Here is an 18,449-nt window from a genome sequence, read left to right on the forward strand (position 1 = left end):
ACAGACACTTGGGTTGCTTCCACATCTTGGCCATTGTGCATAATGCTGCTGTGAACATTGGTGTGCAAATATCTCTTTGAATCCTTGCTTTTAATTCTTTTGGGTGTATACCCAGAAGAGGGATTGCTGGGTCATGTGGCAACTCCACGTTAAATTTTTGGAGAAACTGCCACACTATCTTCCCCAGTGGCTGCGCCATTTTACGTTTCCACCAGCAGAGCACAGGGTTCCAATTTCTCCACATCCTCACCAACACTTACTTTTTGTTTCTTTGATGGGCTCCATGGTGTGATGGGTGTGGGGTGGTATCTCGCTGTGGTTTTGGCTTATGTTACTTTTCACTCAAGAAAAAGCATTTTTCATTCTGGGTTTGGTGGGAGTGTTTTGAGGAGGAACCATAAAAGCAAAGTTCTTGGGCTTCCCTGGTGGCGCAGTGGTTGAGAGTCCGCCTGCCGATGCAGGGGACACGGGTTCGTGCCCCGGTCCGGGAAGATCCCACATGCCGCAGAGCAGCTGGGCCCGTGAGCCATGGCCGCTGAGCCTGCGCGTCCGGAGCCTGTGCTCCGCAACGGGAGAGGCCACAGCAGTGAGAGGCCCGCGTACCGCAAAGAAAAAAAAAAAAAGAAAAGAAAAGAAAAGCAAAATTCTCCACCGAATGGTAGCTCAGCGTATATTCATCAGCCTACGCCTGGGCCCATATACGGGATCCGACCTTTAGAAGGAGCTGGCTGGGAAACCCTGCATTGCCCGGCCGTGCTGATCCCCAGAGACCTCCCCAGGGATTCCTGACCATTAAATCGTGCCCTGACTCTGGGGTGGGAACGGCCCTCTCTAACGTAATACTGGTGGCAGCTTTGTGCTAGCCCTTATGTAAATGGGAGGGTGCTCTTCCAAGTGTCAGGGTCAGGCATGGACACTCCTCCTAGTTCAGCGCTGGAGGTGGACTTGACCAAGGCAGTGGAGGAGGCCTAGCAGACACCGTTTGTGCAGACAGCTGAACAGGCTTGTTCCAGAGAGACCACACCAACTTAGTGTCTTTGTTGCTTTTCTTTTTCCAAAAACACTTCCACATTTGTCACTGTATCTTAGACTCTCAATAATCTTTGGAACTAGCGGAGATAAGCCCATTTGACAGAGAGAACCAGAGTCTTTGAGATATGAAGTGCCTTCTGCAGAGGACGCAGTTGGTTAACAGAAACGTCACTAGAACCCAGCATCCTGGCTGTGGACCAGTGATCCATTTGACAGAGATAATCCCCACTGAGAGTTAAGATTTCATGCATCTGAATAGCCTGCTTTCTTCAGGACTTTTTATGGCTTGAAGCAAAGTATTATGTGGAGCAGCGGCAGAGGTGTAGCTTGCGTCTGGCCCTTTCTCCATAAATCCTGGTGGTAAAGCCCAGCTCCATGAAGATGGGCACACCGCCCCCGCCCCCGGGCCTCCCTAACCTCAGTGGGTACCACCCAGTGCTCCTCATAAGACTTCGAGACTCAGTCTGGTTAACTCTGCTTAGCTTAAGGTTAGAAACCACTGCTGATGACTGTCATGATCATTAAAATCAACTTCTCAAAACATGAATGTCATAGACTAAAGAATTTCCTGGGTCTCTTGTTGTTGCCCTGCTTAGCTCAAGTGAGAGATCATGTGAAGTTCTATGTCACTGGCAATGGTCTTTGAGTGACTGGTGTTTTCCTGCTGGATTTTAAGTGGCCTGAAGGAGACACACAGGTCTGGGCAGCCCTCACCAGGCTATTTGCAAATATGCAAGCCCACACATAAATGGTCTGTCTTTTGGAATTTACTAGCTGGAGACCTGAGTGGCCAAGAGCACAGGGGCTTATGGACACAGCATGTGGATGCCACTGATAGACAAAGGCAACCAGCTGACTTTTATGGCTTCTCTCCACGGAGGTCATTCCTCAGCTCAGGTGGCCTCTGCCAAATATGAGCCCCAGGGCATGATGAAGCTGTTGTTACAGGGACAGCAGAATCAGTGCCTGAGGGTTTTAGGTTACGGTGAGTATTAGTGGGAACATGGTGATGGTTTCCTTAAATAAACCAGTGAACAGCAGGCCCTTTTCTGCTTTAAAACAAAAGATGAGAAAAACCTATCTCACGTGCCAACTCTGATATGTAATCTATTGTATATTTACCTGCAAAATGTATAACTTTGATTTATTATTTATATCTTTACAAAAGCACCTTTTGTCAAGGATACCATGACTGGAGGAAAGAGCTTTTGTTATCATGAAAAACAATTATCAGTCTTATGTTGCTCTTTGGAACGAAATCCTCAGAGCCTACTTTAAAATTATAGACCTTAAAAGTTGCCTATTTCTTTTAAACCAAAGATACCCAACGTTAGCATTACTTAAAAATAGTTTTTAACTAGTGGATAATGTTACGTAGGAGATGCCCTTCCAAAGCATCTTTGCACTTTACAGCTTCTCAGATGATACCACCCTGTTAGAGCTTGTTCATGAACCATGGGGCTGGCACCCCACAGAAAACCTCCTGCAGGATAGCCAGAAATTTCCTTCCCGTGTCATACTCAAGCAAAGTTTGAAAATAAAAAGTCTTTCCCTCATTTCATTACACCTCTACTGAGCCATAGGTAAGATAATTTAATGAGAAAATTTGGAAGTAACTGGTGGCTAAGAGTATTTAGGATATGGACCATCTTGGGGTAAAGATAGGGGCTGCTATCACCAAAAATTTTGTAACTTGCATTCATCAAGGAAATGTTGTGCTAAATTCATCTTATTCCTTTTTCTCCTGGGTTACTAAACTGGCTGATGTGAGAGTGCCATGATTTAGATTAATTTCTGCAATTAAGTTTCTTACCATGTCTTGTGGGAAATTCAGAGGCATGTAAACTGGATAACAGAAGAGCCGGGTGAAGTTGTGGTTAATTAGAGAACCATCCTCAATACATGTTAACTGTGGATTGATATGAACCTGGAGCCATGGTCCTCAGTTGCTTTCTGTTGTGGCACACATGGAGGGTGGCTCTTCCCCTCCTGGACTTGTGTCCATGGTTGTGTGCGGGGTACGTACAGTCCAGCAGACTGGCCACAGGTCCACTCTGTCCCTCCCACTCAAGAAAACACACCTGGAAACTGGTTAGTGCAAGAGACATTATTCTGAGAATAAACTTACCACTCTGATCTGGAAAATGAAAGGCTGGCAGATTTCAGTACCTGGGACGTTATTAGTAACAAGGTATTTGTGCTACTATGAGCTATTGTAAGACAGTCTGTGCTATGACTTGGCCCCTTGTCCCTTGCGTCATCCTGTTCAACATTTTAAACTCCATCTTTAAAGAACACTAAAAGGTGTGCTTCGAATCTCCTAAGGAACCCCATGGCTTGGGAGCTTCCACCTCCACAACTGAGAGCAGCCTGCAGGAGTGAGGCATCCTTCGAACCTGGAGGTGGCTTTTGGTGCCAGAAAACCTATAGATGGCAGAAGCTTTAAATCAGTATTTCAAAGTGGTTAATTTTTAAGAATGAAGTTCTGATGCTCCATCTAAAAGTTTCCAAAAAGGTTTTATTTCTGTAAGTCTTGCTCCAGATAGACTTCTCTCATAAACAGAGATGTCAACATGATCAGTTACTAATTGCGTAAATATTTTAAAGAAATTATTTCTTATTTTAATAAGAAATAATGTATTATTTTATTTCACCTCTGGACGGCTAGTCCCTGGAGGACAGCGATACTGTCTTGCTTACTTCCCTGCTGTCGACCCTGGCTGTCTCCTGCACACACCATTGAAGTCTGGTGAATTAAACCCTAGTTCATAAACCTCACACCATTGAAGTCTGGTGAATTAAACCCTAGTTCATAAACCTCACAGGGGAGTCTGGGCTGTGACAGAATTCACTTTCCACTTAAGACAAACTTTGCAAATTAGAGGGCAACTAACCCCAGGGCAACTAACCCCAGGGCAACTGTCCCCAAGCCTTGACTGTACATTACTCAACATGACTTGCCCCAGAAAATATACAGGGTGCCACTTAAAATGGAATTTCAGATAAACAATGAATGATTTTTTTAGTAAGGGACATACTTATATTAAAAAATTATTTGTTGTTCATCTGAATTTGAATTTAACTGGGCATCCTATGTTTTCATTTGCTAGGTCTGACAAGTCTAAGCCTTTAGAAAATGTTGACGTGAGGGACCCACTCCAGAGACTTGGATACAGTTGGCCTGGAATGGGACACCAGGGCTGGTATTTTTCAGAGGCTCTCCAGGTGATTCTGTGGTGCAGCTGGGGTTGCAGGTCACTGCCCTGTAATGTGCATTTTGACCTTGAACCTGTTCTCAGGACCTTCAGTTGTAAGCGTCTGCCTCCTTTCCAAGGTATCCTGGCCCTTAGCTTCCCACAGGCTGACCTCAGGGATCAGTGGGCCCACAGGCTTGGGGTGAAGCAGGAAATGCTAGGCAGCCTTGACCTCTCTGCCCTTCCTTAGACAGAGGAGCTTTATTCTAGGAAATTCTCCCTATTAGAATTCTTGGGAAATGAAGTGTCTCTGCCAGCCACTGGGCTCCTTTCTGTACATCAGGCCATCGTGTGAAGCTGATCCTGACCTCTATATGGTTCTCAGATGTGTAGCTCCCCCCGTGGGCACCCTGAGTTCTCATGTGGGCCTCCTACGTCTGAGTCCCCAGACTAGAGCACCCTATCTCCCAAGGAGACCCCAGATATTAGGACCAGGCTTTGCTGGTCCCCATTTCAAGTTTCGTTGTGTGTGTCAGAGCCGAGTCTAGATCCTGACCTTGTTGGGCTCCCCACCAGAGCCTATTGCTGCACCCTGGGACCCAAGCTTAGCATCGGGGCCCTATTCCCCATGAGCAGACCTTTCAGGATTTGTTTTCCCGTTTGGAATTCACAGCAGTGTTTCTCTGGATTCCCATTTGTTTTTCTGTGCTCACTTGTTGGAGTCCTGGTACTAGTCGCATGCCTAAACGGTGGAGCTTGCCATGGCCTTGGGTCTAAGGTTGGTGAGCCTCCTCTGAGGGCTGTACCCGGTGGGAGGATGGGGGACTTTAGTGCAAGGCTCAGGCCTGGCCCTGGCTTGTTTTCAGCCGGACCCTGTGGCTCCCTGGCAGATCTACACTTAAGACCGTCACAGCGCTGTTGACAGAGCCTGGAATCACTGAAGGCAAGCCAATGCAGGTGTAAGATGTTGGGTTTTATTTTAGATTTGTACCGTTTGAAAGCCTTGTAGCATGGCAAAATGTTGAGATCTAGCAATCATTGGGATTATGGGATTAAAGACAGAATTCTGAGATCATTTGTATAGAGTTTAGCTGAAAGTGTTGGTGAGTTAGTTCTCCAAGGAGAATAAACCAGGGTTCAGTGCTCATAGATGTCAGATACACTAGTGGACAGAGAAGCCTGGTAGATGAAGGCCAAAGCAGGAAGAAATGCCAAACAGCTCTGAGTTCCTGATCACGCATGTGTCATGAGGACCACTAAAGGGATGAGGTGAAAGCATCGTCTAAGAGAATGGGCGTCATCTGAACCCTGAGGCTTACACAGGGAGGGTTTAGATTTTAACCTTTAGGTATTTTTACAAGTGCCCTACCAGAGGTGCTCATTTAGAAAGAAACCAGATAGTGTTTTCAAGGATGTGAGCTGTGTAGGGAAAATACTGAGGTGTCGCAGCCAGAAGACAAACCCAGTCTTAATAAAGACTTCTGCACTGAGGGAGCCGGGTGGGGAGGAGACCAGAGCTTTTCATTGGAGTTGGAGTGCAAAATAAGAAGCCAAAATATTAAGTGGAAGGAACATAGAGTCCTGAATATAAACAAGACGCAGCCCTGTGAGAAGCTGAGAGCTGGCAGAATCCCTGAGCCTCCTGTACCTAGTTAACTCCTGGGCCACCTGAGGCTAATGAGACTGAGGGTTTAGGTCACAGCACATCTGAGAGTGGACAACTCCTTCTGTGCTGTCACTGGAGGGGATGGGAAGGTGAGGCGTGATTTTTTTTTCCTTTTTTCACAGCCAAAAGTCATGGTGACAAATGCTACATTGTATGGCAGATCTGTGACGTTAAACTTTGATTAAGAAAAGATCAACTCTTTGGGAAGCTCTGAAAAAATGATTTGAAAAACTATTGAAAGAGAAGGTAACAAAATGTAATGCTTGAAGGCAAATTTAGAAAACAGAGTTTTCATCAAAGAATATCACTCGTAAAAACACATTTCTATTGTTTCCAAGCACAAGTATGTTTATAGATTCAGTGAACTTTCCCAAGTTTTTTTTTTAGTTTGGAGCTGGTGTTCTTTGATTAGTACTTGAATTTAGTAAGGAAACTTATTTTAACATGATTAATTATTAAAACAAAACATTGTTTAGAGGAAGTATATTTACATATAGGGTTAGGATAATTCTATCAAAATTCTTATTTTTAAATTTTAATAAAGATATTAGATCATCTAGGGGGAAAAGATTATGTACACTTTGCAGACATGAATTTGGTTACATCAGTGTTGATGGGACCAAGATTTAATAAAAATATGGATGATTATGAAATGCATATAAATGGTATGCTATTTCATTAAAAATTATATATCCGTATTATAAAATAAACTAGTCTTAGTTATTTAATCACTTGAAAAAAACCCTAAATTTTAGGATTTTGAGTTGAGGAATTTTTTGCAGCTGCAGTCCTCGTTTTATAGAATGTGGATTTTTATAGGAGTTGTAATCCTCATCTGGTTAATTTTCTTTAAAATTAAAAAAGAAAAAAACCCTGCATTTGACTTTGACATTAATTGTCATAACTTATAGTAGAGAAAAAATTTTGAGGTGATACTAACTAAGACTAGAAGTCATAAAAAGTACTTAATATTTTTTATAGAAACTGAACTTATTTATTTTTAAATAATGCTACTTCTCTATTGAATAGGAAAATTTGGTGCCAATATGAGTAATTTTGTGGGAGTGAATAGAAAACGAACAACAGCAAAGTAATAGCATGTAAAGAAATTTTCATGTTCAGATTTGACCGATGTTGCTATAGTAAGTTATATATTTGTGTAAATGTACTCCACCAATAATGAGGTCAGTTTGAAAAATACATTGCTTATAACTGAAGTAAATCAAAATGAAAAATTTTACAGTGATTGTTAAATGCCAAATTGAACTGGTCTCATTAAATGTGAAATTCAAGGATATTTAGACTATTGGCTAAATTTTTTTTTTTTTTTTTGCGGTACGCGGGCCTCTCACTGTTGTGGCCTCTCCCGTCGCGGAGCACAGGCTCCGGATGCACAGGCTCAGCGGCCATGGCTCACGGGCCCAGCCGCTCCGTGGCATGTGGGATCTTCCCGGACCAGGGCACGAACCCGTGTCCCCTGCATCGGCAGGCGGACTCTCAACCACTGCGCCACCAGGGAAGCCCTGCCTAAATTTTAATACATGAAAATAATGAGATGTGACCAGAATAGATGGAAAAAGTTACTTCTATTTTTTTTTTTCTTTTAGCAGCTTCTCATTGCACAGTTTAGATGTATTTTCTGGAATTTGATGAGATAGCCTAGGCTGTGAGCATGAAGCATGCCGTGCCTCTCAGTTAACAGAGGAAAAGAACAAACAGGTATCGACCCCTGTGGTTTTACATGAGCATTTTGCTCATGACTTTTACCTAAGGGGGTCACCTTTGTGTGTCAGTCAGGTTCACAAGAAAGAGTTCATTAAGCACGTTGATGGGGGCACAGCTGCATGGAGGGAATGTAGATGGAGTACGGTTTTATACGAGGCTCCTAACTGAAAACAGACTGCACCCCTACTCTTGGAATACCCATGGCTGCACTTTGCAGCTGTGATTGTGCAGTGCCGAGGCCGGCTGTCGCCTCATCGGAGGCATTCAGTTATTTACTGCTACTCTGGGCGTAGTCTAGCAAACGGTCTCCAGGAAGGGGGGCGAGCACATGTGCGCTGTTCTTCCTTCCATGACACAGGATTTTGCTCTCCTGAAACCCACAGAGAGTTCCATGCAGGGCCCCAACGAGCCAAGGAAAGCAGACCAGCCCCTCCTAGTCCTCAGGCCCCGTCCAGTGCAAGCCTAGAGACTCTCCTTAGATACCTCCTGCAGGTGCTAATCGAGTTTGCTTAATCCTATCCATTATCGTGTCTTATTTGAGAAGAAGTTTTTCCTCCAAACAAAAATAGGCACTTTAAAGTTTACTTGACCTGACTATGTCCTGCTCACTCTGGCAAACTGATAGCATAACACAGGTTAATGCTGATGCTTATACCAGTTCCTAACATAAATTCATCTATAGTTGCCTATTCTTCTAAAAGTCACAGAAAACTACTGTGTAATAACAAGTGGGATATTGAGAACTGTGTGTACATTTGGAATATGTACTGTGGTGGGTGGATGTTTAGTGAAAACGGGGACAGAGTCTGTACTCCGTGGAGCCCTGGTAACACGTTTAAGGATGAAGGTGCTGTAGGAAGAACCACCAGTCTTATCCAGAGCCACCCCTTTTAGCAGAAACGTTTCAGATATTATTAAAATCTCCTATAATTGGGTGGAATTGGGAAGAATCTCGTTTTTCTCATTTTCAGTTGAGCTGATCGAGCTACATGCCCTTCAGAGTCTCTTCAAATTCTAAATAGATTTTATGATTTAGTAAGTTTTCTATTTCTTTGTCTTATTTTGAACTGTTAAAATACTGGGCTCTTTTGTGGTAAATGGTGTGGTTGGGAGTACAGAACAGTTATGTATCTAATCCACCTGACTGTGCAGCAAACTACTTCCATTATCTTAATTTCTTTTTAAAATCTAATTTAAACCTGTGATGTTTCGTCTAAGCTGATTTTTCTTATTTCTCCTGGTTCTGCCTTCAGCCATCGTGGAAAATAAAGACCTGATTTCCATAATGAAAAATGCTACCTTTTCGCTTGTATTGGTTTTGTTCATTGACGCAGCAATCTCTCACCTTGGCAAACAAGAGAATGTTATTCTTATTTGAATCAGTGAATGAAGCTCCCTGTTTAAACAAGAGGACAGGCTCATTGCCAATGCTGCCCGAGACTACAAATTTGCAAAGGAGCTGATGTGCGCGTCTTACAAGCCTATCCCCACATCGCTGCCTCTGAGCGATGCTGGGGAAGAAACAGGACTAACCCACCACACTCCCTTCCCCTTGGAGAGGGGGAAACGGGCCTCTGTTGATAAAGTTCCCAAGACACTGTCCCTCCTCGTGTTGACAGGGCCTAATGCAGTGGGGACAAGCCAACGCTACTGAAGCAACACCCCGCCAGCTGAGAAATGGAAAATTAATATCACACAGCCAAACAAACAAGCACACTACTTTCTACGATCTGCCCTAAAGACATTTCCACGCAGGCATCTGGTTACTACTAAACCATCATCGCAACAGGAGATAGATTCCAAGGGTGAAGGTACTTGAAAAAGCCCCCAAGAAGCGGTTTCGTGCCAGCAGACAAAGATTCGGAGTGTGCTCTATAACTCTACCAAGTTGCAGTCTAGATCCTGTGGTATCATAGACTTTGAGAGCTGAGGGAGCATTAGAATAACGTACAGGCTGGCTCCTTAATCACAGGACAAGCACAGTGAAGGACTTCAGTGTCAAAGGCAAAGGCATTGATTTAGCACCTATTTTAGTGTTGAGCTAGGTGATGTACAAAGAAATTTAATCAGACATTTCAAAGGAAATAGCTGCTGCTCACTAGGCAAAATTGTTTCATGATCCTAATGAAGTAAAATGTAGCAGTGCTGATACTCTAACCTCTTCTCGTTTCCATTATCGGAAGTGTTCATTAAGTGTCTCTGAAGCATGTTAAGGAAGTTATGGTCAATACAGAGGCATGAATAATCTGAAATATATACATTAAGCAAATGATTTTTATTAGGTATGAGACATTTGTTGGGAAAGTGGTAAAATGATACATAACTGGTGACACAATGGTCTGAGCAGAGCGTGGGCTTTCTCTCAGAGGTACAGGCCCACAAAGCCCACTACGTGAGCGTGGGGACTTCTAGGTGGCCCAGGAGCCTGGGAGCTGCATGTCTAGCCTCATACTGAGGAGGATGTACTAAAGGATATAATACATAGGTCATCCCTCAAGATAACATTTTATACAGGTGACTGAGGTGCTCAGCAAATACCATCTGGCATCAGCACCCCCCCACTTACTAATCGATGGATCGATCAATTAATCAACTGATCAAGCACAGAGTTAGATGCTAAGGATACTGAGGTGTCTAGGCAGGGTCGCTATGATAAATACATGATAGATGCACAGCCAACACACATGGAAGAAAGACTGATCCCTCTTTCAGTGTAAGACTAAGGGAAGGAGTGTTTCAAGGGAGAATTCACAACGGGAAACTTTCTTGGGTGCAGTGTTGAATAATGAGTAGGAATTCCCTATGGTTCCTCAAAGTATGGCCCCTGGACCACTTACATCAGGACCACTTACAGAATTCGTGAAGAGTGTTCTCAGGCTCCAGCCCAGAGCTACTAGTTAAGGCTCTCTGGGGCAGGAGCTTAGTAAACTGCAGAACCACTGCCCCAAGGCCTAAGGCAGCAAAGGAGGTGCTGGTAGAAACACCCAGGTCCTCGTCACTCATCACACACGGCTCTCCCCTTGACGATCAAGGCACACTTTCCAATTTCCCACTAATGATAGCTCGTAGGGGTAGCAAAAATAAAATTACAAGCCTTTATTCAAATATTGAAAATTGTGTAGCCAGGAGTCTGCTCTTGTGGCCGGGAGCACTCGTATTTTATCCCTGTTCCCTGTGCAGGACTGAGCTGAATAACTGGGAGTTCAGTCACTTGCCCATCGGAGCAGGGACACAGAGGTCCCCGCCCTGCCAGGTACGGACCCCCGAGTTGTTGGGTCTTAGGAAGTTCCAGAGGCTGGCAGGGCGGCTGGGTCAGGAGCTGGGGGGGACCCCTGGAGGTCGCAAGACATCCACTATTTACCAACCAGTATTGAAGCATTTCCCTATTTTAATAACTGGTATAAGTGCCCACTGAATAGTTTCCCGTACATCCACAATAAGACAAAAGACAGTGAGATAAAAACACCAAGAGTTCAGTAAGGTATTTATGTTCTCCATAAATTGAGGGTTTAAGGTTACTTTAGGGGTAAAAGCACAGACAACTAGACCGTATCAGAGGCCATGTGTCTGTGCGCTTCTAAATTTTTGTTTCATAGGAACTGGGCTAAATAAAATTACTTTTGTTCCTTTTAAAAATTACTTTTGTTCCTTTGATAGTCAGCTTGCTATAACCAAGATATAGCACTTGTGTTAATAATCCTAACTGTGTTCTTGGCAGGTTGGAGCTGATCAGAACATATCCCTAATTCTCTAGAGTTTCCACTGTGGCCGTTTTCATTGTCCCTGTCTTAGCTGGAGTGGCTGTAACAAAATGCCGTGGCCTGGACAGCCTGAACAACAGACGTTTGTCTCTCACCGTTCTGGAAGCTGAAGGCCTGAGGTTGGGGGCCAGCACGGTCGGGCTCCAATGAGGCCCCTCTCTCGGGCTGCAGACAGCCGCCTTCTCCCTGTGTCCCCACGTGGCAGAGGGACAGAGGAAGACCCTGATACCTTCCTCTTCTTATAAAAACACTAATCTCATCGTCCGACCCCGCCCTCAGGACCTCACCTAAACCTGATCACTTCCCTAAGGCCCCGCCTCCTAATACATTCATCCTGGGAGTTAGGGCTTCAGTCTATGAATTTTGTAGGGACGCAAAGGTTCAGTCTGTAGCAGGACCTTTACACCTCAATGCTGCTTTTCTCTGTGGCCAGAGCTCCCGCCATCAGTGGAGACCCCAGAGGTGAGTGGCCAGTTCTTGGCACGTGGTATCAAGGCTGGCATTCTCTTCTGAGTCCCCGTGAGGACCCCTGGGTCAGTGTCAAGATTCTGGACATTCTGCGGAAGTCACTAGTATTCAACACGGTGCTGGATTCCCCCGCCTACGCCCCTCAAGGCCACTGGTTCCCAGACCAGCTGAGCTGTGTCTTGGCTCCGCCCCCTTTCCCTCCTGCCCCCCCTCTGAGCTTCCCCAAGTGTGATATTCGCTCTTCGTGGAAGGAGGCAAGATTCAAATCAATACAAGAGGCCGTGATGAATATTTTGTGAAAAGTTTCTTTACACCAAGTCATTATGTGTGTTACCTAGGCCAGCGCTTCTCAAATGTTAGCGTTCACGGGAGCCTTGCGGGATTGGTGAAAGCACAGATTCTGATCCAGTGGGTGTGGTGGGGCTGACAGTCTGCATTTCTAACAAGCTCCCAGGTGGTGCTGGCCACGGACCTACTTTGAGTAGAAGGGACCAGGCAACTAAATGTTTGGGGATAGTCATAACAGATGGGTTTATATCTACAGAGTTTGTATTACATTCCACATTCAGAGACTTTTTAAGAGCTTTGCAGCTTCTCACTGTTTTTCAGAGATAGCCTTTGAAAGCCACTTCGCTTTGTAGTGTGCTTTCAAAATGTGCTGCCCTGGGGAAGCTGTGGAAGGGCGAAACGTGAGGTTAAATATTTCGTTCAATGAATCTAAGTTCAGACCTCTGAACTTCCCTTACCACCAAGGGACCACACAGCCCCTCCCTTGGGCCCCCCGGGAGGTGCCCGCCTCCAGGAAGGCCCGTGGGGGGCGTGGGCTGAACCGCCCACCGCTTCCTCAGAGCAGGAGACACTGGGGACGGAGTGATAAAAGCGAAGCTAAAATAAAAATTAACAAGCAGCCTGAGGATACCACGTGAAACGAGTCCTTACCAAACTGTCTGCAGTGGGGAGAAATCAGAGAGTTTTATTAGGTGATGATAAAACGTAGTAAACTTCATGTGAAAACATTCCAAGGTCGGGTCTTGTGGGGTATAAGAGAGGAATTTTACTAAGTAAGGCTCCTTTTAATCAAATGAACATCAAGGAGCCCTAATCCCATTTATACCTGCGTTTGAAACGGGTTACACACACACACACACACACCCGCCGTTCCTCAGTGACTTTGCCGCCCGGTCTGAAGTGCCAGGTTCTATTCTGGGGAGAGAATCCCAAGAAGGCAGAGGCCTGCAATGATTCGGGGTGTTCAGACACACTTCTGTGTGGAGTGCGTCAATAATCCTGCGCCCTGGAAGGTAGTGTTCTTCCACTTCAGCCTGAGTCTCCCCTCCTCTGCTCACCTCCATTTTGGTGGAGGAATTAAATCACTTGCCATGACTACATTTTGACCAGCAGGCCAGGTGGAGGGTCTCGGGTGGAGGGTCCCGGGTGGAGGGTCCCGGGCGGAGGGTCCCGACCTGATTTTTTATCCCTTAGCAGACCGTGATCATAATCCTTCCAGGAGCTTCATGCTTCCAGCACTGACCAGTCCTCTTTAATCAGTACAGAATATGTTTGTTTTTGGAAAACAAACAAGATGTGCTTACACACCTGTACTTCCTATTTTAGCAACTTCTAAATATAACTTGGAAACACTAAGAACGAACTTCATGCTGAAGTCGCTGCCCAGAAACAGAAGAGGAGAAATACATCTTCTGTTTTTCGGGAACTCTTCAGTTCAAAGTTCCTCTAGATGTCAGTATGACCTAGGGAAATGAAAATATAATAGGCTGTGGCAATGAATAAAGACCTTCTTACGTTATCTAAATGGTGAATCATATCTGATATATAATTAAAGGAAAAAATGGTCTGGTTTGGAAGCGTGTTTCTTACCTTCCTCAGAATTGGTAGTTCTTCTGTTGGTCAAATCAGAACACTGCACCCAGAGAGCGTCAGCACATCCTGTGGGCACCCACCACTGACACTGAGACGTCCCTGGAGGCAAACGCCTGGAGGCTTACAGCCAAATTCTCAATTTTACATATTTTGATAGACTGAAATTAACTGACACACCAGTTTTTTGGGGTTTTTTTTGTTTTTGTGGTACGCGGGCCTCTCACTGTTGTGGCCTTTCCCATTGCGGAACACAGGCTCTGGACGTGCAGGCTCAGCGGCCATGGCTCACGGGCCCAGCCGCTCCGCAGCATGTGGGATCTTCCTGGACCAGGGCACGAACCCGTGTCCCCTGCATCGGCAGGCGGACTCTCAACCACTGCGCCACTAGGGAAGCCCACCAGTTTTTGTTACTAAGCCCACCTGTGCTTTTACCATCACATTCACGCCACCCAGAATAAACCCAGGAGAAAAATGCCTGTCCACCAGGGGTTTTCACTGCAAAAGAGAAGCATTGAAAGACAAAGCTATAAAATATCTTTAAAATTTTGTTAAATTATCTTATCTAACTCATTTTCAAAATTGGAGTGAAATTCCCTTCCTCTCCTCTCTTCCATGTTTATTCTAATCTTTTGACCAATAAATATTTATTTCTTCATTAATTTGTTTCTATTTTATGCCGTTCTCTTTTAATCTTTTTTCTTGTCTCCGGTGGTCCTGGCTGTATGGTAGATATCCAATCAATATTAAAGATATACCTTGCCTATAAGCTTCTATTTCTTTTCTCAGAGTGACAGTACAGCTGTAGTTCAGAGTTAGGATCCTGGTTGTACCATTTCTGAATTATATAACCCTGTGAAATTACCCAACTTTATAATAAAATGGGGCTAATAGTATCTATCCCAAAGGGCTGCTATGAGGAACAAGCAATTAATGTAATGTACTTAGAAATGTGCCTGGTATGTAATCAGTACTTAGTATATATTAGCCATCATCATTGTCATCACCATCACCATCATCACCCCCATCACCATCACCGTCACCATCATCACCATCACCATCATCACCCCCATCACCATCACCATCATCACCAACACCATCAACACCATCACCGTCACCATCATCACCCATACCATCATTACCACCATCACCATCATCACCAACACCATCATCACCATCATCACCTCCACCATCATTATATCCCTGGGCTAAGTGCCAGGGATTCAAAGATGAATCAGTCTTTTTGCCCACTTGAGGCCTATAATCTAGTGGGAAATTGATGAGAAAAAGTGTTTAAGAAGGGCTTCCCTGGTGGCGCAGTGGTTGAGAGTCCGCCTGCCGATGCAGGGGACAAGAGTTCGTGCCCCAGTCCAGGGAGATCCCACATGCTGCAGAGCAGCTAGGCCTGTGAGCCATGGCAGCTGAGATTGCATGTCCAGAGCCTGTGCTCCACAATGGGAGAGGCCACAACAGTGAGAGGCCCGTGTACCGCAAAAAAAAAAAAAAAAAAAGAAAGAAAAAAATGTTTAAGAAAATGTTGCAAGCTATACTGGGGTGGGAGTATGTGCTGATTGCTGTGCAAGTATAGAGGAGGGAAACTAAAGGACATTTTCCTGCCCTTTCACTTAAAAGAGAAAGTTCCAAACTCCTGGGCTCTAATCTCTAATTTTGGTTTTCTGCAGATTTACTAAACATGCCTCTGTGTTTGAAGGTCCTTATCTGAAAAATGGAAAGGCTCTGAACCTATGGGACTGCCCTTTCGATTGTTTAAAGGCACATTTATAATTTGTCTTGGTATCTATGACCTGCACTTACATGGTGTTTTATGCTTGCAAGTCACCCTCAGGCAAATTTTACTCTCTTTCCAAAGAAAAAAAGACTGATTCTTTGGACATCCATACAATTTCATTAACTTATAACGTATAACTTCAGAACTTGTGATAATTTGGGTGGATTGGGCTAATGTTTACCTTTCATGTGGTATTTAAAAAGGGTTTGCTTAGCTAATTCAGAGAAACCAGGACTATGAGAAGAATGTTTATCTCCTTAGAAAGGGGCCATCGGTTCTAAGCAATGTAGAAGCCCCTTTTATAAAAGCTTACTTTACTCTCCTACTTTCTGGTTTACAAAACCCACTCACATATAGCCTCTCATTTTTATTTAATTTATGTGTGAACTATATCAAGACAATACAAACAGAGGTCAAGGGTGACAAACACATTACAATATCCTTTATCTATCCATGAAGATGGGCCTTCTTCTACAAAGAATGCCAGAGTTTTACATAATTTCTTTTAAAATAGTGAGGTCATTTGCTTTCAAATACTCTAGTCTGTACAGGGCTTCATTAATTCAGACTGTTCTGCCCTCTAAATTACTATTTATTTTGGTATTTTTTTCTGTATTTGAATTGTGTAATATAATTGTTCTCAATATGGGGTGAGTTTGCCCACCAGAGACATTAGCAATTTCTGGAGGCTTTTTTTTTGGCTATTACACCTAGGTGGGGGAGAGTACTGTGGGCTTCGGGTGGGCACAGGCCAGAGATGTTGCTAAACATCCTATAATCCTCGTGACATTCCCCATAACAAAGAATTCTCCAGCCCCAGGTGTCAGAAGTGCTGAGGTCGAGAGAGCCTGATGTGATGTGTAACTCACATTACTCATTACTCAATCGTGTGCCCACAGGCTAAGGAGCAGGTGTGCTCACACCCTGGCCTGAAGGAAACAGCACCAGCCAAAGGCAAAAGGACAGCGCCTCCCACAGGTAACCTTTTTATAAGACTAGATATTTGTGGGTCAAGTTCTCTTATACAAGTCGCGAGGTTGTTCTTGTTCAGAGGAAGTTACATGTTCGTGATGCCCTGTGTCGGGTGAAGTGCTGTTTGAATACCTTTTTTTAAATTGGCTTTGGGTCCTACTAGTTACAAACTAGAAATTCTTTGGGGGCCCAACTGTCAGTCCACTGGTCACGTTTTCTCCTACCTTGCTTCCCCAAAGCTTTTATCTGCCAATAAAGAGAAGCCTGTATAGAGATGCCATTCTGTGAAGCCTAAATTACACCGATCACATGCGTCCTTCATTAAAACACTGTGTCCTATGGTGGCTTTTAGAGAGATCTTCCCAGAAGAACAATCTGAGAAAGAAACGTTTAATAAAGCTCAACACGAAATAGGCTTAGAAGACCCCTGCCTCTAGTTCAGAGAAGTTTCCCCGCATTTCATACAGAAAGACCACAGGATGAAATAGAAGGTTTTGCTCTAAGAAATTCCACAGAGCCAAGAGAAAGTGAAGACGGGAGAGACATTTCATGCCCAGAGAGACTGAGCTGACAAGAAAATAATAGCTCTGGGGATGATAAGCAAGGCTCTGCAGATAAAAATGAATGGCCAGTGTTCAAAGAAGAGAAAAATGGGCTTCGTTCTAAGGAAAAGCCTGGTGACCGAGAAGCTAAGGAAAAAGGAGAATCCAAAATTCCAGATGAAACAGTGCTGGACAAGAGTTCAAATAAAGAACAGTGTGTTTATAGAACTAACAGTGGTCAATCCTATGAAAGGTAGGGTTTAAGGCATTTGCTTCCGCAGCTGATGTTTTCTGCAAATCTATGTGCCGTTGCAATTTAAGTCCATATCGAAGGATAACTGAAGTGACTCTGCTTTAAAGCAGTGGTTTAGAAGCCACTTTCCCAGCTGTGTGGATTTTTCTTGGCCACGTTTTCTTGCTGTTATTTTTTCTTCTTGCCTGTGACATTTTCAGGCATTTTATTGTTTTCTAAGTCTTCTACCAAATGATAGATGGATATAATGATTAGTAGTAATCACATCCAGTATTTTTACAATATCAAGTAAAAGTTTCTTATTTTTAGCAGCATAGAGCACACCCTTCCTAAGATCGATAACTGAACAATGATCAGATTGATCAGATGTATAAATTGGCTGCTTCCCAAATATTGTGAGGATTGAGTACACAGTAGGTTATTGAATGATTCTTCCTCAACTGTGAAGTTTCACATATAAATTCAGGCAATTATATAGCCAACTAAAATGAATTAATCTACGTTATGATGAGCCACAGAATCTGTTTGGAACAAAGAGCATCCCAATTCAAACATCTGTGGTATTTTTTAGGGATTTAAGACATAATTCTTCTTTCTTTTTTTTTTTTGGCCGCCCCGCACAGCTTGTGGAATTTTAGTTCCCTGACCAGGGATTGAACCCAGGCCCTCAGCAGTGAGAGCGTGGAGTCCTAACAACTGGAGCGCCAGGGAATTCCCCTTATTTCATTCTTAACTAATGTATTTTGGAAACTAATTGTAGAGAAGTCTAATTTTCCAAGAATTAAATGTAAACACTAATGTTTACTAAGAAAGTCCATCACTGCAGAGATGTTTTTAGTAAGGTCTGGAGCTGTTGGGAAACTTAAATTAGGTGAATTCTTTCACCAGTAAAGGCTGACTCTCACTGCTGTTACTGTTCAGAGACCATTGCTCCTTTTATTTTGCTTTAACATGGTCACTTCTATCCTCTTTAAGGAAAGGAAGTGAAAAATGAAGATCAAATTTGTTAGGGAGTCATAAAATGACTGCCTTTGTAAAGGGTCAGTGGACTAACTGGGGGTCACTCTGAGGTTGTTAGGGAGAGTCTCCGGGATGCTGGTCATCTCCGCCTGTAACCGTGCTGCTTGGGATGATGGGGATGCTCCCTGCTTCATCTCACCCCACACACG

At 44.0% G+C, this 18,449-nt stretch overlaps 1 protein-coding gene across 1 annotated transcript in view; it reads left to right on the top strand.

Moving 5' to 3' along the window:
* MYLK4 (myosin light chain kinase family member 4) overlaps window positions 1-18,449 on the top strand; it is a gene marked incomplete at its 3' end in the record, with an annotated part of 88,870 nt that overhangs the window by 51,755 nt on the left and 18,666 nt on the right. Inside the window, exon 3 of the mRNA XM_079712452.1 lies at window positions 16,413-16,491. Coding sequence (XP_079568578.1) covers window positions 16,413-16,491 — 79 coding nt within the window. The remainder of the gene's footprint in view (window positions 1-16,412; window positions 16,492-18,449) is intronic.

Source organism: Hyperoodon ampullatus (genome assembly GCF_949752795.1).
Source record: "Hyperoodon ampullatus genome assembly, chromosome: 10".
Taxonomy (NCBI): domain Eukaryota; kingdom Metazoa; phylum Chordata; class Mammalia; order Artiodactyla; family Ziphiidae; genus Hyperoodon; species Hyperoodon ampullatus.